Below are 22,372 nucleotides of genomic sequence, written 5' to 3' on the forward strand. Positions count from 1 at the left end.
AGGACTTTAGTACCGTCATCCTTGCGGTTGTACTTCATCGGACTTTTGGCGAATACTTTCTTGGCAGTGGTTGGCCCGGTAGTATCTTTGCTCTACCATGGGCTCAGCGGTAGTACCGCTGCAGCCAGCGGTAGTACCGCTACAGCGCGGCAGTACCGCTGGAGTTCTAGCGGTAGTACCGCTGTAGCAAGCAGTAGTACCGCTCGGCTCGTGATGTGAGTGGGAAAACGGTTGGTTTTACGCGCGCTATATAAAGGGCTCTTCTTGCTCAAGAACCCTACCTTTGACCCTCCCAAGCTCCATTGTTGCTCCCTAAGCTCAAAAGTGCCCGATCTCTCTCCCTAGCCAATCAAACTTGTTGATTTCGTAGGGATTGGTTGAGAAGGCCTAGATCTACACTTCCACCAAGAGAAAATTGATTCACCCCACTAATCCCTTGCGGATCTTGTTACTCTTGAGTGTTTGAGCACCCTAGACGGTTGAGGTCACCTCGGAGCCACATTCCATTGTGGTGAAGCTCTGTGATCTTGTTGGGAGCCTCCAAGCTTTGTGTGGAGTTTACCCCAACCTTGTTTGTAAAGGTTCGGTCGCCACCTTCAAGAGCACCTATAGTGGAATCACGGCACCTTGCATTGTGTGAGGGCATGAGGAGAATGCGGTGGCCCTAGTGGCTTATTGGGGAGCATTGTGCCTCCACACCGCTCCAACGGAGACGTACTTCCTGTCAAAGGGAAGGAACTTCGGTAACACATCCTCGTCTTCATCGGTTCCACTTGCGGTTATCTCTAATCTTTACGTTGTGTATGTTTTTGTGTAGACTATCTCTTACTTGTCGTAGTGATTATAGTTGGTAGCATCATATAGGTTCATCACCTAGTTGTCATTTTAGAGAACCTTTATGTTGCTAACCCTAACTTGTTAAGATTTAGTAAAAAGTGGTTGTTGCCTATTCACCCCCCCCCCCTCTAGTCAACCATATCGATCCTTTCAATTGGTATTAGAGCCACGTCTCTTTATTAAGGGTTTCACCACCCGAAGAGTATGGAGGATGATGAGGGAGGACCCCATGGGCAACCCGAGGCCATGGGCTTGACTTCGGTCACAAGGGACAACTTCAATGCGGCTATGGCCCACCTCAAGACGTCCTTGACGAACGAAGTCAAGACCATGCTTAAAGAGTTAATTGAGGGAATTAAAAGTTCTCCCGAACCGGCGTTGGTGGTTAAACCCACCAACACTAATTCGGAGGCCAATTCCTCTGGGGAAGCATCTAAAAGTATGCAACCTTCTCCGCCTCTCGAAAATACTGGGACGGGAACCTATGTCTCAGTTCCACCTCCCATGGTCTATGTAGGAGCAGTTCCTACACCGCGCCTTAAACCTGTTGGTCCTCCTCCTAAGCTTGTTAAGGGTGATTTTGCTAACTGGGTGTTCTCTATTAAGTCTCATTTGAATCACAGCTCAACAAATTTATGGAGAATCATTGAGCAAGGCTACTATCCTCATGACCCAAGCAACCTCACTCCAAGAGAAGAAGCGGACAATCAATATAATCACTCCACATTGTTTATTCTCCAGTCCGCAGTACCTCCTGAAGATCTTCCTCACTTGCGCCCCTTCACTCTGGCTAAGGACTGTTGGGAGAACATTATGGTGTTGTACAAGGGAAGCTCAAGCATTCAATGGTCCAACTATGAAGTGGTGCTTGATAAGGCCGATGAGTTTGTGATGAAGGAAGATGAGGACCCTCGTGATCTCTATCGAAGGGTGACTGCTATTGTGTTGCTCTCAAGGATCATGGGAGCAAGGATGTGGATGACACATGGATCAAGCGCAAGTTTCTCAAGGCCATCATGTCATTCAACAAAGCTATGTCATCAGTCATTCGCCAATGACCAGATTTCCACTTCTTGTCTTCCAGTGAGGTGTAGGATGAATTCATTGCAATGTCAATCATGAACGAGACTGCTGACAATGCACTTGCTCGCGTTCGGTCAAAGACAGCTTCACCCAACCTTGCTTTAAAGGCAAAGGCTGCTTCTGAAGAAGAAGAAGAGAATGAGGAAGAGGAGAGCTTCCCTGAAGACACTAAGTATGCTTATCACGAGCACATGGCTCTTGCGTCAAGGCAATTCTAGGGCAACAAGAGGAACTCAAGACCCAACTTCTCCAAGAACAACTCAAGTGGGTTCAAATCCAAGCAACGTGTGAGGACATGCTATAACTGCGGTAATGTGAGTCACTTCGTGGCAGAATGTCCCTATGAGAAGAGGGAAGACAACAGGGGCAAGCTCATTCGCAAAGAGAAAACCAAGTCATTCCCAAACAAGAACAACTTTGTCAAGAAACCCCACCCAAAGGGTATGGTGGCACTTGAAGAGTACCCCTCCGATATTGATGACGAGGACGATATGGTGGCAACTGCAACTGTCGCCATTGCCACCCCTTATCCCAAGAATGTGTCTCTCTTCAACGCCCCAACGATAACCACATCACCAAGTGCCTCATGGCCAAAGGTATCGATCAGGTAACACCCAGCATTAAGACCAACATCACTACTGCTCCTTCATTGTTGAATTGTGTTGATGATAGTGATGTTGTGGAACTTAATGAGCATGATCTTGAAAAATTTATGTGTACAATCAAAGGAGAACCCAAGAAGCACTTTGTTGCTCTTTTGGAACAAATGGGTGAGGCTAATGACCTCATCAAGTCTCATGAGGAGACCATCTCCGAGCTGCAAGGACATAGTCGTGACTATGCCAATGAGATTGCTGAATTATTTATTGCACTAGAAAAGGAGCTCACTCTTCATTTGGCTCTTGAGGAGTCATACAATGATGAATGCGCTAAATTGCAAAAGGAACTAGATCATGCTATTGTTCTTACTCGTGTGCTTAAGTCTGAAAAGGATACACTTGGGATTGGCCATGACAGACTCAAAGTGGAGTTTGACACACTTGACAAGGCTCACAAGGTCTTGAAAGGTGCTCATTTCTCCCTGAAAGAGTCTCGTGATCAACTCCAAGCAAATCTTACCAAGGAGATCTCTACTTGTCCTCCTTTCGTTATAATTGATAATGCTTGTACAACTAACCCTTGTTGTGAGCATGTACATCTTGTGGAGGAAAATTCCAAGTTGAAGGATCAACTTGAGAAGGGCCTTGTGTCATGCATCCAAGGTGAGAAGAACCTGAACGACCTCTTGAGCAATCAAAAGGGTGTTGTAGGAAAGGAGGGACTTGGACTTACATCCAAGTCGAAAAGAAAAAGGAAGAACAGGAACAAACGATCCCCTACCCTCATGGACATCTTTGTCAAAGAGGGCGAAGGGACTCGGGAGGAGAACAAGAACAAGGTGGAGAATGGTAGCGTCAAGAAGGGCAAAACTATTCCTACCGACACAGCCCGCAAACTCAATCCTTCCTATGTTTTATGTCGTGCTAGTGATGGGCATGTTTATGCCAGATTTGTTGGTTCTTACTATGAGTCGATTGAATGGGCTATTTGGGTTCCTAAGACCCTTGTCTCTAACATTAAAGGGCTCATTCAAAAAATGGGTACCTAAAACCAATCCTTGATCTATTGCAGGAGTTTCCTTCCGATGGGGTGTCATGGTTGCTCGATAGTGGAGCAACAAATCATATGACCAGAAGCAAGGACTTAGTGGTGGATGTGCATCCTTCCCCATCTATGCCCACCCATGTCCAATTCGCCGATGCATCATCGTCAAAGGTATTGGGATTTGGTAAGGTGGTCATCTCTCAAGAGTTATCTATTGAGAAGGTCATGCTTGTTGAGTCCCTTGCTTACAATTTACTTTCGGTTCGTCAACATGCAATTATGGGCTTTTCCACATTCTTTAATCTTGATACCGTGGTCCTTTTGTGGAGCAAGACTCTTAAAGTAGCCTATGTTGGATATGTCAAAAATGGTCTCTATGTGGTGAACTTTTCAAAGCGACCCACTAAGACTGCGACTTGTCTAATGGCTAAAGTTGATGTGGGCTGGCTTTGGCATCGCCGACTAGCTCATGTCAATATGAGATCTTTGCAAAGTCTCCTCAAGGGGGACCATATTCGTGGACTAGCGAATGTGAGTTTTGCGAGAGATAGTGCTTGCAGTGCCTGCATTGATGGGAAGATTCATGAAACTGCTCATCGTCCAACGACTCTCATTTACACTAAGAGGCTGTTGGAGCTCCTTCATATGGATCTCTTCGATCCTCTATCATTTGATACTCTTGGGGGTAGAAAGTACTGCTTGGTGATTGTTGATTACTACTCAAGATACACCTGGGTATATTTCTTCAAGAGGAAGAGTGAGACTCAACAAACTGTCATCAACTTTGCTAATGAAGTTCAACGTCAACATGAAGCAAAGATTTTGATGATTAGAAGTGAAAACGACACCGAATTCAAGAACTACACCTTGGATGAGTTTCTAGGTGATGAGGGAATAAAACATCAATATTCAGCATCATACACCCCTCAACAAAATGGTGTGGCGGAAAGGAAGAACCGGACGTTGATGGACGCGGCAAGAACAATGATGGCGGAATTCAAATCTCCATATAACTTTTGGGCCGAAGCCATCAACACAACATGTCATGCATCCAATCAGCTCTATATCCGCAAAGTCTTGAACAAGACCCCATATGAGATTCTCACCGGAAACAAACCCAATCTCAAGCACTCCGGGTATTCGGGTGTAAGTGTTTCATTCTCAAGAAAGGTGCACGTTTAGCTAAATTTGATTCTAGAGCTCAAGAGGGCATCTTTGTTGGTTATGCTACAAATTCTCATTCTTACCGTGTCCTCAACAAGTCCACCGGGCTCGTTGAGGAAACGTGTAACATGGAGTTTGATGAAAATAATGGCTCCCAAGTGGAGAAAAGTGGTCTCTGTGATGTCGGTGATGAAATTCCTCCCCAAGCCATAAGAAGAATGGGGATTGGTAAAATACTCCCCATTGAGGAACCCCTTGTGGCCGAAGGAGAAGGACAATGCTCTACTCAAGTGGAGCCATCATCCTCACAAGCCCCCACACGCTTCCGATGAAGAAAGAGAAAACCCTCAACCAGTTGAACAAGCTCAAGGACAAGATCAATGGTTCAAAGATGGTGATGTGCCTCATGATGTCCAAGTGCTTACACAAGGTTCCGAATCTACTCAAGATCAAGATCAAGTGCAACTACAAGATCCAGACCAAATAGAAGCACAAGATCAAGATCAAGAGCAACCACAAGATCAAGGACAAACCAGTGAGCCTGCTCAAGTCGAAAATCAAGTTGATCAGGATGTTGTCTCTCAATTCCCTTCTGCAGCACCTAAGAGTGCTACTGGTGCCAAGGGAGGATCAAAAGGCAAGGCCAAGCAAAGTAATCAAGTCGATGCTCCCCAGTTATCCAATGCAGAAGTCTTGGAGCGTCGTGCAGCCAAGATTGCAAACAAGTTGAGAGTCAAGTCACATCTTATGAAGAATGTGCTTGGTAGTTTGAAAAGGGGAGTATCCACTCATCAACAAATTTGGAATTATTGTGAGCATCGCACATTTCTTTTGTATTGTGAACCTCAACAGGTACAAGAAGCGCTCGATGATGAGGATTGACTTATGGCCATGCATGAAGAACTCAACAACTTCGAGCGTAACCAAGTCTGGAATTTAGTGCCAAGACCAAAGGAGGAACATAATGTCATCGGGACCAAATGGATCTTCAAAAACAAGCAAGATGCCAATGGGATTGTGGTCCAAAACAAGGCAAGATTGGTGTCTCAAGGCTACTCCCAAGTCGAGGGTATCGACTATGGTGAAACCTTTGCCCCTGTTGCTCGTCTAGAATCTATTCACATGCTTCTTGCATTTGCTTCTCATCATAATTTCAAATTACAACAAATGGATGTGAAAAGTGATTTTCTTAATGGTCCTTTAAATGAGTTGGTCTATGTTAAACAACCCCCGGGTTTCGAACATCCCAAGCTTCCCAGTCATGTGTACAAACTTAATAAGGCACTCTATGGCCTTAAACAAGCCCCACGTGCGTGGTAGTAGTACCTTACTGAGTTGTTACAAGATCGTGGGTTTGAAATTGGGAAGATAGATCCCACTCTTTTTACCAAGAAGGTCAAAGGGGATTTGTTCATATGCCAACTATATGTTGATGATATCATTTTCGGTTCCCCTAACAAATCTTTCAATGAAGAATTTGCTGCACTAATGACCGAGAAATTTGAGATGTCTATGATGGGTGAGTTGAAGTTCTTCCTCGGGTTCGAGATTAAACAAGGCTTAGAAGGGACCTTCATCAAACAAGCCAAGTACACTCAAGACATGCTCAAGAGGTTCGAGCTAGAGGATGTCAAGCCGGTCAAGTTTCCCATGCCAACAAGATGCAAGCTTGACAGTGATCCCAATGGTAAAGCAGTGGATCAAAAGGTATATTGCTCCATGATTGGATCCCTTGTTTACCTTTATGCATCTAGACCGGATATCATGTTGAGTGTAGGGATCTGTGCACGGTTTCAATCTGCACCAAAAGAAAGCCATTATATGGTTGTTAAGCGAATCTTTCGATATTTGGCTCATACCCCAAACTTTGGCCTATGGTATCCCAAAGGAGAAAACTTCAACCTAGTGGGCTATTCTGACTCAGATTGGGCGGGAGACTGTGTGGAGAGGAAGTCAACTTCTGGAGGATGTCAATTCCTTGGTCGTTCACTGGTAAGTTGGTCTTCAAAGAAGCAGAATTGTGTCTCACTATCTTCCACCGAAGTTGAGTATGTGGCAGCTGCAAGTTGTTGTGCACAGTTGATATGGATGAGGCAAACTTTAAAGGATTACGGTGTCACTTGTGACAAAGTGCCTCTTCTATGTGACAATCAAAGTGCTATCAAGATTTCCCTCAATCCGGTGCAACATAGCAAGACCAAGCACATTGATATTCGCCATCACTTCATTTGCGAACATATCAAGCGAGGTGATATTGAGGTTCACTTCATCAACACTGAAAAGCAACTTGTAGATATTTTCACTAAGCCCCTAGATGAAGCAAGGTTCCGGGAGTTAAGGCATGAGCTAAATATTATTGATTCAAGTAATGTGGATTGAAACTAGGCACTTTGCACCTCACTCTGCATTGCATCTTGTTCTAGGTGTAGGCATGGACATAGGGGGAGTGTTGTTCTCTCAATGAACTTTCCCTCCCCTATTATGCATAAATCGATCAAGTCTTTCACTTTGGCCATTATTAAATGGCACTTGTGCTTCAAAGATGAGCGTTGGTCATGAACCCAAGGATAATTCTTCGCGGTGTTATACCTTTGTCTCAAACATAGGTGGCTTCGGCCACCGCCCCCACCTTTCTCTCGTGTTGAAGAAAGGATACAAAATGACTAGTCAGTATATCTTGCTGGTGTTACCTTTTTGTCTACACTGACTAGTCGTTGCCCACATCATTTCCACGAAGTCCTATGTCTCGTTGTGGTTTTTGGAGCGGTACTACCGCCAGGGGTAGCGGTACTACCGCCAGGATCCAGCGGTACTACCGCCAGGATCCCAACCCATCGTGGCTTGACTAGGGATTTTTAGGGTTGTCTCAAGGGGGAGCGGTACTACCGCCAGGACGACAGTACTACCGCTAGGACCCCAGCGGTACTACCGCCAGGGGGAGCGGTACTACCGCCAGGCTAGCGGTACTACCGCTATGACCCAGCGGTACTACCGCTACGCCCGTACCCCTTGGACTATATAAAGGGAGGGAGAGCAGTTTTTCTTGCCCCACTTCTTCTTCTTCGTGGCTCTCTCTCCCTCTACACCGAATCCCCCCCCCGTTTAGATCTCTCTCTGCGGAGCCCTTCCTCTCCTTTCAGTTGGAGGGTTTGCTCCCCTTTCCCTTCCTCCATCAAGTGCCATGGACTCCGGTAAAGCTCCTCCCCTGCTTCTCTTGGTTGGTGAGTTTGTTTCTAGGGTTCGGAGCTTGTTGATTTGGATCCATGGATATGCTTTGTGCTCAGGTTTTGGATGGAATGAGGGAGATATCTTAGGGGATTTTAGGTCTAATGTTCTTCATTGCAAATATTTTGACATGCCCTAGTTCTCCATTTTTAGATCTAGTAGATCTTATCATACATATCATGGATTTGATCTAAAACTTGGATCCCATTGACTAGGCTTGTCTCCATCTAGATGATCTCGAGTTCCACATATTTTAGGGCTATGGTGATTCTTGTGATTAGTTTATTTATTAGTCGTGGATCTCTTGAAACGAATCTGGTATTTTTAGTTGGTTCAAATATGTCCAGATCTGAAAGTCAACCCCCTAGCGGTACTACCGCCAGGACCCCCAGCGGTACTACCGCCAGGGGGAGCGGTACTACCGCCAGGGCAAGTGGTACTACCGCCCGGAGGGTATTTTTTATTTTTTATTTTGATTTCCCTTGGCAATATGTGTTTCTTCTTATGATTTTTTATCATTGCCATGACTCCTTTTGTCGCTCTTTTTGGTGTGTGTTTCTTGTGTGTCACAGGTGGTTCTCGTCGCTCGAATGCTGCACGTAACACCTAATCAAAGCAGTACCGCAATCCAGAGGCTCCAGAAGGTTCCGCAACTTCCAGTCTGAACCCTAAAAATAAGTCCTTCAAGAAGACTGCCAGCAAGTCCAAAGGGGTCAACGTTTGCACTATGCCCCCGAAGGAATTTCTGGCACTCCGCACCCATGATCCCTATGGTGATGACAAGGTTCAGCTCAGGGTCGTCGATCATGTTTGGTCACAGGAACAAGCAATGATGTATGATGGCATCATCGTGCCCTTCAAGAAGATCTATGTCCCAGTGCAGTGGATCGACCTCGCTCACCTTCGGCGGCATCCGGACTACTTTGGCGAGGCTCTCTCCTTGATTGACAAGCTTGGCCTTAAAGATATCATCACCTTCAGACAGGATTACGATCCAGATGTTGTGGCCCAGTTTTATGTCACTGTTCACTTTCAACCTGATGACGAGCGCACCATGACCTGGATGACCGGTAGTCAGAAGCAGACTGGTACCTGGGCGGAGTTCATGCAACTCCTAAACGTCGACTTCAAGGGGCAAGAAAATGTTCTTGGGCTGCGTCCTGATGCTCCAGCTTCGTCTACTTCCACCCCCAAGGACAGGCTACAATAGCTTTACATCAAAAAAGGTGTGCTCCCCACGCATCTGGATATCATGCATCGGATCTTCCGCAACACCATGTTCCCTCATATTGGCAACAAGGACGAGGTGCATGGTCATCTGGCTGAGATGCTTCTGCTGTGTGAGGAGGCAAGGACTAAGGACACTGCGCTTCTCGACATATCTGATGTGATGTTTCATGAGCTCTGGAATTGCATCATGAACCGTAGGGTTCCCATCTACGGGCCTTATCTGTTTGCCTATATTCAGAAGAAGTGGAAAGATATCTATCTGATAGATCCCTTCCCTATTCAAGCTGACTATTTTGGGCATGATCCAATCAAGCTGCATGTAAAGGACAAATGGGCCAACCCCTCAACTTCTTCTCAACCCATGGATACGGACACAGATACTGCTGCTGGAGGAGGACCTTCTTCGCATACCCACTCTTCTGCTAAGCCATCTTGGGCTGTGAAGCTGAAGGATCAGATGAAGACTTTCTACTGTATGCAGGCCAAGAGGCAGTATCAGTCGCATGTGGCCCAGAAGGAGAACCGTCAGAGGCACAAGCGTGTCTTAAGGACACTTGATGTGGCAATCTCAAGCGGCTCAGAGAACGACATCACTCCAGAGACTGACTGGATGAGGGCTCAAGGTTACCAGTGGAATGGATCTGATGCTGAGGAGGAGGTTTCTGAGGAGGACATTGAGGAGGAGCAGGATGAGCAGGATCCAGATGTCACGGATGAGTCTGGGGATGAGGAGTAACCACCTGTGTCTTAGGTGTGCCCCTTTTTGGTGTCTTGGTGCCAAAGGGGGAGAGAGTCTAGGAGTTGGATTTGCTTGCTTTATCTTTATCGTGTTTGCTTTGAACTTGGTTTGTTTGTATTTGCGTGTGATGTGAGACTTGTTTTTATTATGAGACCTATTTTAATCATATTCTATGAGTCATATGCTCTTCAATTATCTCTATTAAATTATCTTTATGATCACATGCTTTCTACTGTGCAAATCCGCTATTGTCATCAATCCACCAAAAAGGGGGAGATTGTTAGGGCATATTTATGCCTAAGTAATTTTGGTGATTGATGACAGTACCTTAATGGACTAATCGTGTGCACTCAGCATTTCAGATAATACATGACAAAGGCACAAGACGATTCGGCACCCTCCGTGGAATAGAAGCACGGTGTCTTCTACGATTCTCTTTGGTGGTTTTTGAGTCGTAGGAACGCCGTACTATTAAGAGGGGATCCGCATTGGGAAGGTTTGGTGGAATCAATCTTGCACGCACACACTTTTTCTCCATCCCCTTTCCCTTACAACTTTGGAGCTTTTCCCACCTCTTGTTTTTCTCCTCTTGCAAAAAGGTCACTTAGCGGTAGTACAGCTGGACCTAGCGGTAGTATCGCTGCACCTAGCGGTGGTACCGCTAGAGCTAGCGGTGGTACCGCTGGCCCAGCGGTAGTACCGCCCCTGGTCAGCGGTAGTACCTCTCTAGGACTTTAGTACCGTCATCCTTGCGGCTGTACTTCGTCGGACTTTTTGCGAAGACTTTCTTGGCGGTGGTTGGCCCGGTAGTATCTTCGCGCTACCATGGGCTCAGCGGTAGTGCCACTGCAGACAGCGGTAGTACCGCTGGAGGGTCAGCGGTAGTACCGCTGGAGTGCGAGCGGTAGTACCGCTGCAGCCAGCGGTAGTACCGCTGGGCTCGTGCTGTGAGTGGGAAAACGGTTGGTTTTCTCCCCCGCTATATAAAGGTTTCTTTTGCTCAAGAACCCTACCTTTAACCCTCCCAAGCTCCATTGTTGCTCCCTAAGCTCAAAAGTGCCCGATCTCTCTCCCTAGCCAATCAAACTTGTTGATTTCCTAGGGATTGGTTGAGAAGGCCTAGATCTACACTTCCACCAAGAGAAAATTGATTCCCCCCACTAATCCCTTGCGGATCTTGTTACTCTTGAGTGTTTGACCACCCTAGACGGTTGAGGTTACCTCGGAGCCACATTCCATTGTGGTGAAGCTCCGTGGTCTTGTTGGAAGCCTCCAAGCTTTGTGTGGAGTTTGCCCCAACCTTGTTTGTAAAGGTTCAGTCGCCTCCTTCAAGAGCACCTATAGTGGAATCACGACACCTTGCATTGTATGAGGGCGTGAGGAGAATACGGTGGTCCTAGTGGCTTATTGGGGAGCATTGTGCCTCCACACCGCTCCAACGGAGACGTACTTCCTGTCAAAGGGAAGGAACTTCGGTAACACATCCTCGTCTTCATTGGTTCCACTTGCGGTTATCTCTAATCTTTACATTGTGTATGTTTTTGTTGTAGACTATCTCTTACTTGCTGTAGTGATTATAGTTGGTAGCATCATATAGGTTCATCACCTAGTTGTCATTTTAGAGAACCTTTATGTTGCTAACCCTAACTTGTTAAGATTTAGTGAAAAGTGGTCGTTGCCTATTCACACCCCCCCTCTAGTCAACCATATCGATCCTGTCAACACAGAAGCAAGCGAAGAAGATTGTCCGCAAGTGCCAGGCTAGGACCGGGAAGTCGTGCCGCGAACCTGTGCCCTAGTCGCTCGAAGCACGACGATGGCAACTCCAACGATGATGATGGTGCTGACGACAACTATCCCAACATGACGCGCGAGGTCGTCGTCAAATATAAGATATTTTAGAATATATATTTTTGGTTTCAGTTCAACCAATGAAATATCACTGACTTTATGTAAAAATTATCTAAGATTGAATGAAAATAATCCATTTTGTTTAAGTTTGTATCATCTTTTTCGTTAAAATCCATCTGAATGTGATCGGACATTTGCTGCTACCTTACCATTGCTGACCCCCGCTGCATTATTCATGGTCTAGTCCGGATCAGTCTGCATATGGATACAAGGTTAGATTTGGGAAGGGCTAGTTCTTTTGTGGCTTCTAGCACCTTATTGCACAAATAACCTAGAAGCCCCAAAAAACTCGTTTCGAGAAGCTAACTCAACTTATTTTTATATGGACTTCCTTCAGAATGAAAATAAGCTGGGGTAGGGGTGCTACCAGCAGAAGCCCACTTGAAAAGGAAAAGGTATATCTATATGCCACTAACCTTCTCATTATTTACAGAGAAAATGCCACCGCACAATACTACCTCCTTGCCGAAAAAGCGGAAACAATCAATCGAGTGCCCTCACATGCCTCCCCATCGATGGGGTTTCCCCGCCGCCTGTCGATGACGCCCTTCCCCGTCATTCCTTCACCGTCCTCCTGAGCCGGAGCAGGAGCTCCTCGCGCTACCTTCATCGATCCCTTCCGCACCCGTCGTTCCCATCCCACAGTTCTAGCCCCCCACCCCACCATGTCCCTTCATTCCTTCCTCCCCCCCTCTGCAACGCGGCATGGAGGTCCTTCCTCGGCCCGATCCATGCGAGGAGACGAAGGAGCGCGCGCTTCAATGCCGGATCTGGATGAATCCTTGCCATCCTCGTGGTCCTAGGCATTGCAGTGGTCGTGGTTAGCTGGATCACACCATGGGCACCGATGAGCTCATCTGTGGTCACCCTCTCTCGTTGGGCCATGGTCATAGATCCGACCGCGGGAATTTCAAACTCTCGCTACATACATCACAAATTAAGCTCAAGAAACAGAATCTAAATAAAATTGGATGATTTATTTTCATGTACTTATTTCCACAACAGCTTCTTCAAGACTTATCCATATCGCAGCTTATGCACAAGCTGCACCTCAAGAGAACTTTCCCTTAGCGTACTTTGTGGGTGTACTGGGACTAAGAGCATCTCCACTCGTCCCCAACAGCCCCCAGGGCGCCTTTTTTAGTGCCGACGGTGCAAAATCGACCCAATCGCGCCCTCAACTCCTCATTTAACGCCGGTTTGGGCCAAAATAACAGTCGGCGAACCCGAGCCGAACCCAGCTCTCCGGGGGGGGGGGGCCTTGGAGCGCTGGTCAAAGTGAAAAGCCAAGCGGGCCCGCTCTATCGTTGGCAGCCGGGCCTATTCCCGCCGTTTTCTCCCCCTTCCTCCTCCCTTTCCCTCCATTTCCACGCCTCTCCCGCTCCCGCCATCCGGCCGCCATTCCACCAAAGAAGTACACCTTCCCTCGCCCTCCTGCCGCTGCCGATTCCTATTGGAAATATGCCATAGAGGAAATAATAAAGTGGTTATTATTATATTTCCTAGTTCATTATAATTGTCTATTATTCATGTTATAATTGTATTAACCGTAAACCGTAATACATGTATGAATATATAGATCACAATGTGTCTCTAGTGAGCCTCTAGTTGTCTAGCTCGTTGATCAATAGATGATCATGGTTTCCTGATCATGGACATTGGATGTCATTGATAATGGGATCACATCATTGGGTAATGATGTGATGGACAAGACCCAATCCTAAGCATAGCACTAGATTGTGTTGTTCGTTTGCTAAAGCTTTTCTAATGTCAAGTATCATTTCCTTAGACCATGAGATTGTGCAACTTTCGGATACCGTAGGAGTGCTTTGGGTGTATCAAACATCACAACGTAACTGGGTGATTATAAAGGTCCACTACAGGTATCTCCAAAAGTATCTGTTGGGTTGTACGAATCGAGATTGGATTTGTCACTCCGTGTGATGGAGAGGTATCTCTGGGCCCACTTGGTAATTCATCATCATATTGAGCTTAGTGTGACTAAGGAGTTAGTCACGGGATGATGTGTTATGGAACGAGTAAAGAGACTTGCCAGTAACGAGATTGAACAAGGTATAGGGATACCGACGATCGAATCTCGGGCAAGTATAATACCGGTAGGCAAACGGAATTGCATACGGGATTGATTGAATCCCCGACATCGTGGTTCATCCGATGAGATCATCGAGGAACATGCGGGAACCAACATGGATATCCAGACCCCCTATTGGTTATTGACCGGAGAGGTGTGTTGGTCATGTCTGCATGCTTCCCGAACCCGTAGGGTCTACACACTTAAGTTTCGATGACGCTAGGGTTATAGGGGAATAGTGTACGTGGTTACCGAAGGTTGTTCGGAGTCCCGGATGAGATCCCGGACATCACGAGGAGTTCCGGAATGGTTCGGAGGTAAAGATTCATATATAGGAAGTGGGGATTTGGTCATCGGAAGTGTTTCACGCGACACCGGTAATGTACCGGGACCACCGGAATGGTTCCGGCGGTCCACGGGCAAGGGCCACCAGCCCCAAGCTGCTACATGGGCCAAGAGTGGGTGAGAACCAACCCATATGTGGGCTGGTGCGCGACCACAAGGAGCCCAAGGCGCAGCAAGGGGTGGAGGGGGCAAACCCTAGGCATGGGAGGCCACCTTGGGCCTCAAGGCCCAACCCTAGGGCACCTCCACCACCTTGGCCGCCGCCCCAAGGCCATATAGGGCTGCTGAACCCTTAGGGTGGGAAACCCTAAGGGTGGGCAACCTCCTCCCTCTCCTCCTATATATAGTGAGGGTTTTGGGGCTGATTTGAGACAACTTCTCTCTCTCTCTCTCTCAACGCAACCCTACACCTCCTCCTCCTCGTCCTCCGTAGTGCTTGGCGAAGCCTTTCAGAGTTACCACACAGCTCCACCATCACCACGCCGCCGTGCTGCCGGAGCTCTCCCTCAACCTCTCCTCCCTCCTTGCTGGATCAAGGCGTTGGAGACATCACCGGGCTGCACGTGTGTTGAATGCGGAGGCACCGACGTTCGGTGCATAGATCGGAATCCACCGCGGTCTAAATCGATGCGAGTATGACTCCATCAACCGCGTTCTAGCAACGCTTTCGCTTAGCGATCTTCAAAGGTATGAAGATGATCTACCCCTTTGCTCGTTGTTGGTTTCTCCATAGATAGATCCTTGCATGGCGTAGGAATTTTTTTTTGAAATTACTACGTTCCCCAAAAATACCATCGATTCGAAGAAAAGGAAGCTGATGCCTAGGCCGGTGAGCGTTTCGGACGCCGAGTGGAGGGTGGATGTCCAGCGCCGAGAGGCGGTCACAACAGATCGGCGGAGGACCTCGATGCCAAGAGGATCAGGGACGTGGCAGAGGCGGTCGTGGTCGATCAGGAAGAGGTGGCCCGTACGGGGATGATGAATCCGCCTGGCCGCAACCCGCACGCCGCATGGAGGGATCGCCAGGGCGTTGTGTCGCCGGCCAACCTCTCGCCGACGATGCCGCCCTGGGGGGTACGTGCCTTCGCATGGCTACTCCCACGACGACGCGCATGGCGGCTTCAATCCCAACATCATCTTCCCGCATGGCGCGTCGCAACGTTCCTCCCCCACCAGTTTCGGCCATGACTCACGCACTCCCTCACCCGCGTTGAGTGTCGGCCTCAACACCCAGTAAAACTACTCGCCGCCGGCGTACTCGTCACCAGCCTCGCATGCGTCGTCTTGCGCCGTGGTGTCCTTCCATTCGCGCCCACTTCGTCGCTGCAGTTTAACTATGCCGACGCCGACATGGACGAGATCATCATGAGCGGCTCCGTCGCCGCCTCATCACACCTGGAGTTCGGCATGCAAGATGAAACAATGGACACCGCCAGCAATATTGACGACGAGCTCGGCAATGCCGAGGAGGAGGAGGGAGAGGAAGAGGCGGTGGAGGTGGAACCGGAACTAGTGCTGAAGAAGAAGGAAGGGAAGAGAAAGCAGGCGGCGAACGCCAAGCCAGCCGAACCACGCGTCAAGTGGACGTCAAAGGAAGGCGAGTGCCTTGCCGAAGCGTGGAAGACTATGAGAATCGACCCAATCATCGGTGGGAATCAGAACACCAACACGTACTGGGGAAGAATCAAAACGACATTCGACGAACGCAAGCTGGTCGAGCCCGACTTCGTCAACATCCACATGGTCTGCGGCGAGAAGGCCATGTCGAACTGTTGGTCGATGATCTAGACGACCTGCAACAAGTGGCATGGGGTCGTCGAGGAGGTCACTGCTCGCCCGGAAAGCGGCGCCAATGTCGAGGGTCACGTATGGACAAAGTTCGTCGGCCCTAGTTCGTCGCGTCGTCGTGTACTTTGCCGACATGTTTTGTCCGCGGTTATGTGCAGATGATTCAGATGTTCGCCATGTATCGCGCCGATAACGAGGACCAAGAGTTCATGTTTCTTCATGTGTTCTTCACGATCGAATCATGCAAGAAGTGGAGGGAAGTTCGGCTCGCTTTCGACAAGGCCAAGGAGACTTACAACCCGGACGCCCATGCCCCGACTACGGCAGAAGGGCGCCCAGATGGCACCAAAAAAGCCAGGACATCGAGGAACGCGGCGCCCGCTGCCGAATGGCTACAAGCTTTGATCAAGCAATGCATCACCAACGTCAAGAGCAGCGCTGCCAGGAGAGAGGAGAAATCCGACACGTGATGGTCGACGTTGATGATCAACGTCGCTGCGAAGAAGAGAAACACCGACCTGAAGTTCTTGATGGGAGCACACACATCGACGATGGACGAGAAGGTGAAGTCGTGGTACATAGTGCAGCGCAACCTCATCTTAAGCTAGATGCTCGCGCGAGCGCCGACCACAACGATGACCATAGCGGTAGCACCAACGACGACGCCGAGCCCGAGCGCAGAATCCACGCTGATGACGAGCCCAATTACGCTGACGATGAACAACCCGACTATGCCGACGACGAACCCGGCCAGTCCCGCGGTAGAGGAGCCGCATCATGCCGAGCCGGCCGTTTGATCCGTTTCATCCCTATTTTATCCTTTCCTTTTGATCGTCGAACTATTGAGTGTGTTTGATCGCCGAACTATGACGCTGATCGTCGACTTGTGGCATGATTATCGTTGAACTCGCAACGTTTTTTTAGTAGCGGGAAAGAAGAATTTGAAAAAATTAACCTGTAAAGACCTAAATTTAAAGGCACGACTGAAAACTCACTTGTTCTTAGGGCAAAACTAACGCGGACGCAATGGTAAAAAAGGCTTTCGCTGGGTTATGCCAAACGGTTGGAGATGCTGTAGTCCGTTTACGCCCCAGCTAACTGGGCTGAAGGCGAGTAACTATCGCCTCTATCCCCATTTGCGGAGAAGGCGAGTAACTATCGCCTCTATCCCCAAAATTTCGGATTTTTGTTTCAAAAGCGGCAAGAACTCCACACCATTTTGCGGATATCTCGGTAAGTTCGATCCCTTCCTCGCTCCCTCCGATCCCCTTCCCCATAAGCATACCCCTCCATGGATTTTCCTGCATAACCTTTACGCTGGGTGTCCCTGAACCTGTGCGTAGGCCTCTGCTCGACGAAATGCGCCGGACGACCACCCAGCGCTGGGGGCCGCGCCGCCGCACTAACCAGACGTCAGGCTCCGGCGGCGGAGGGGTCGACCGCCTCAGCGCCCTCCCGGACGCCCTCCTGCATCACATCATGTCTTTCCTGAAGGCGTGGGAGGTGGTGCCCACCTGCGTGCTCGCGCGGCGGTGGCGCCACCTCTGGGAGTCAGCACCCTGCGTCGACCTCCGCATCCGCTACATGAGCCGCGACGGCGACCCACCCCAGGAGTTCCGTGACTTCGTGCACCGCCTCTTCCTCCTCCGCGACGTGTCGGCGCCGGTGGACACGCTCCGCCTGCAGCCCAGCGACGAGGATGCTGGCTTCAACGAGGAAGATGCCAACATCTGGATCAGGACTGCTATCAAGCACAATGCGCGGGTTATTCATCTTGCTGGGCATCACAAGAGAGCCGCGTCGTTGGACCATGTGCCCTTCGTTTCGTGCCACCTCAAGATCTTGAAGTTGTCGTACACCAGGCTCGATGACAGTATCCTCCGACAGCTTTCTGCTAGTTGCAAATCCTTGGAAGAACTGGATCTGAAGGATTGCTTGGTGACAGGCTCTGGGATTGTGTCCGCCTCTTTGAAGACCTTAATCATGCTTAAGTGCAAGTTCAATTCGGGCTTCTCAATTGCAGCTCACAACCTCGTAGTTCTGCGCCTCATCACACCTTATGTCCAAGTTCCGTCATTTACGAATTTCGGGTCACTCGTCACAGCCACTATCTTACTTGATGACCATTTCTTGAGCAATGAATTTGAACACATCAGTGATAAAGATGACTGTGATGAAACTACTGATGATGATGACAATGATGACCTGAGGGAAAACTATAGGATTCATGATGGCTCTTCCTTGAGTGAGGATGATTTTGGATACTTCGGTGATTTTGATAAGTTTGGATATGGATATGGTTTGCCTAAAGAAAGATATGGGCAGAATAGTTACAAGGATAATTATAATTATGGTAGCGATATTGATAGTGATGACAATACCTCTAAATACAGTGAGATTGCAAATGATGCAAAGTATGGCTACAAAGGTAAAGGCAAGTTTTCCAGTGCAGATGGTAACTATGGAAAAATCAGTGGTGGAAATTATGATAATATTCTAGGTGGACATCATATGCTAGAGAGCCTTTCCACAGCTACGAGTTTGGAGTTGTTAACTGATGCTGGAGAGGTATAACTATCACTATCTTTTACTGATTTCTCTCTTTCCTCTCTTATTATTTATTTATATTTTCCTTGACATAGCCACAGTTATCATGTGACATTTTTTTTCCTGGATGTTTCACAACGAAATGTCGGGTTCCCTCCAACAGAACAGATGTGTGGAATGAGTACATTTCTGACCTTCTGCTCTAGTGTCAACACCTGGTTACGGAGTTCAAATGTATAATGTAGTACTCCCTCTGTAAAGAAATATAAGAGCGTTAGTTTGCTTAATCATCAAATGTAGCTTCAAGGGAGCATTATTCACCATTTACGTTCTCATAGGAATTTTGCGGTTTTTCTCTTTGTTGCAACAGTGTATCTTTTCAACAGATTAGCTATATACATGGTAAAATCTTAAGGGGAGCCTTGACGCAACGGTAAAGCTGTTGCCTCACTGGTACGAGGACCCTGCGCGAGCGGGAGCTACATGCACCTGGCTGCCCTTTTGCCTTTTTTTATATAAGAGTGTTAAGGCTGATGTTCCTTCAGTTACTAGAAAAGAAAGATGAATCATATAAAACCGATACGTGCCAATCTTCTAGCAATACATCACTATATGATAACGTGTTGTTTTCCCTTCTTTTTTGAGATGTGTATCTTTTTTCTGTTGAATAAACCACTCATATGTAGTTTTTACTGTGAGAAGTTGATTCGAGTTCTGCCATTCTTTGCTGAATACTCTTTTGTCTGCAATATGAAGGTGGTTTTTAGTAGGGAAATGAGAAGGTGCCCGACTTTTAGCAACCTGAAGACCTTGTCCCTTGGTGAATGGTGTATGGCCGCTGGTTTCGATGCATTAATTTTCTTGCTACAGCATTCACCTAATATAGAGAGGCTCTTTCTCCAACTTAAATTGGTATGTGTCATTAAATATTTAGTGTATGCTACTTGATCCTTGACTTTATTTTTCTTAGTTTCTAGTATCTGTTCGCATGCTTAATGACAATTTGATTAATGTGCTAAAGAACTTCAGCACGAGGAAGGCATTGGAAACAGGTGTCGAACTTCAGGGAAGATCATTTACTTGCAAAGACCTTAGAATGGTGAAGATCAAATGTTCAAAGGACGATGGAAGAGTCCATACCTTGGCACATATGTTCAGGTCAAATGGTATACCGCTAGAGAATATTTATGTGCGTCGGAGCGGGAATGCTTGTGAGTCACACCTTCTCTTCATATACCATTTCGTATTTACTTGCAATATCAGTAATACCTTACTGGTTTATATGTTCCTGTGCTATTTACTGAGATGTAAAGACCACATTGCCTCGTTTCTGAGAAGCTAAATATGTTTAAATGGATATATAATCTGCTTAGTGTAACATCAATGAATGTTACATGATCAGTGTATTCTGTTAAATTAAAAGATGTTCTTTCGTACATGGTCCTAATCTACAGTCATCTACTTTTTGATGTTTCTACCAGATCTCCGTGGCCAGAAGTTTATGAGGGAGCTCGCCAAACAAGAACTGGATGAATGCGGGGACGACTGGATGTGACATCCAGAAGTTTATGAGGGATGTTCTAGGTATTAAATCATGCCAGCGATCGAACCATCCCTCATGTAGTTAGCAAGGACCTAGTGAGAAACTGTGATATCCACGAAGCGCTGATGATGCTTTCAAAGCTTTGACGGATCTTTTGATCCCCTTTTTTTGGTAGCATGGATGATGGAACTGTGTATGGTTACAAACCGTTGGAATGTTCTTCCTAGAATCCTGGTGGGGATATGTTTAGACTACAAACTAGTACTCCCTCCGTCCCATAATATAAGAGCGTTTTTGACATTAGCGTAGTGTCGAAAACGCTCTTATATTATGAGATGGAGGGAGTAGTTCATATGTGTGGTCTGTAATAACTTTGCTTTCTTACCGGAACAGAAACATAATTATGGATGCTCCTTGCCTGAACTGTGGTGCAATGAGATACGCTTTGTTATATTACTCCGACGGCATGTAGGGTTCATTTTTCAGGGGGTTTTATCTTCGCAAGTTTAGTTAGTATAGCAAATATGCCCGTGCGATGCAACGGGAAAAAACTATTAGATTATATAGGTGTGGTAGATATAAAAAAGTATGATTTCATAAACAAAAAATATGATGCTCATCGCGACTTGATTTCTTAAGGCGTCACAACATAATATTTTATAGCTGAGCAAACTACATTTACGAATCCTGCTTGAGCTATACTGATGAATGATGTGCCTCGTCTTAACTTAGCATAGCGGTGCTTACCATAACCAGTATTCTTGTATGAGAATAAACATAATTGTGTACAAAACTAATTCATAAAAAGTTGTGTCAATTTGGTTAGGGCTCAGCGTTTTACAAAACACGGAAACTTTTTTTTACCTAACGCGAGGGACTACATAAAATCATAAAACGATCTCCAGAGATCTCGTAACAAAACCTTTATGTAAGCGACAATTTGTTTTGTTCATTATTTACGGATGTGTTTTAATTTTTGCGAACATTTTCTAAAAATTGATGGAGATGTTTTTCAAATTCCTGAATATGCTTTGCATACCGGATCATTTTTAAAAATCTTGAACATTTCTTATTTCATGAAAATTTATTTGAATTTGTGATTTTTTTTATAATGTGTGAGCAATTTCTGAACTAATGAACTTTCTATGATTTTCCGAATATTTTTCTGAATTCACAAATGGTTTATCATTTTCCTATTTTTTGTAAAAGTCGCAACTTTTTGATATGCAAGGGTCTAAATAAAATCATGAAATAATCTTTACAGATCTCCTAATAAAACCTTTAGGTAAGCAACAATTCATTTTGTTCATTATTTATGGATGTGTATTAATTTTTGTGAAGATTTTCTAAAAGATGATGGACAAGCTATTCAAATCCATGAATATGTTTTGATTACTGGATAATTTTATAAAAAATCATGATCATTTAGTATTTCATTACAATTTATTTGAAATCATGATTTGTTTTAAAATACGTGAGCAATTTTCGAACTCATGAATATTTTATGACTTTCTAAATATTTTTTCGAATACACAAACAGTTTTTTATTTTTCCTACATTTTTTATACTCATAACTTTTTAATATTTTGTTCTTTTGAAATCTGGAATTAATTTAGAGAAGAAAAAACAAAAATAAAATTAAAAAAACAAAACAGGGGCGCCCCGACGTGCACATGGGCCGGCCCATGCTTTAGAGAGGTAAAGAAAAAGAGAGAAAAATGTGTTGGATGTGTATTAATTTTTGTGAAGATTTTCTAAAAGATGATGGACAAGCTATTCAAATCCATGAATATGTTTTGATTACTGGATAATTTTAGAAAAAATCATGATCATTTAGTATTTCATTATAATTTATTTGAAATCGTGATTTGTTTTATACGTGAGCAATTTTCGAACTCATGAATATTTTATGACTTCCTAAATATTTTTTCGAATACACAAACAGTTTTTTCTTTTTCCTATATTTTTTATACTCATAACTTTTTAATATTTTGTTCTTTTGAAATCTGGAATTAATTTAGAGAAGAAATAACAAAAATAAAATTAAAAAAACAAAACAGGGACGCCCCGACGTACACATGGGCCGGCCCATGCTTTAGAGAGGTAACGAAAAAGAGAGAAAAACACATGTGAGACCCAGGGATCAAACCCTGGTCTCCCCTGGTCTCCCATGTGTAGACTTGAACCGATAGCCATCGCGCTACTCGTCGACTGTTACTCTGCT

At 46.1% G+C, this 22,372-nt stretch overlaps 1 protein-coding gene and 1 pseudogene across 1 annotated transcript; both read left to right on the forward strand.

The window, feature by feature from the left end:
• Window positions 1-15,245: 15,245 nt before the first annotated feature.
• LOC123398228 lies at window positions 15,246-16,855 on the forward strand (annotated as a pseudogene).
• A 276-nt stretch (window positions 16,856-17,131) lies between these two features.
• Window positions 17,132-20,604, forward strand: LOC123429774. Its single transcript, XM_045113774.1, has 5 exons — window positions 17,132-17,291; window positions 17,402-18,626; window positions 19,362-19,517; window positions 19,627-19,816; window positions 20,087-20,604. Exons 2-5 carry the CDS (start codon window positions 17,418-17,420, stop codon window positions 20,158-20,160), a joined length of 1,629 nt encoding a protein of 542 aa, XP_044969709.1. The 5' UTR covers window positions 17,132-17,291; window positions 17,402-17,417; the 3' UTR covers window positions 20,161-20,604.
• Window positions 20,605-22,372: the final 1,768 nt, after the last annotated feature.

The sequence above is a fragment of the Hordeum vulgare genome, chromosome 1H (assembly GCF_904849725.1).
Source record: "Hordeum vulgare subsp. vulgare chromosome 1H, MorexV3_pseudomolecules_assembly, whole genome shotgun sequence".
Taxonomy (NCBI): Eukaryota; Viridiplantae; Streptophyta; class Magnoliopsida; order Poales; family Poaceae; genus Hordeum; species Hordeum vulgare.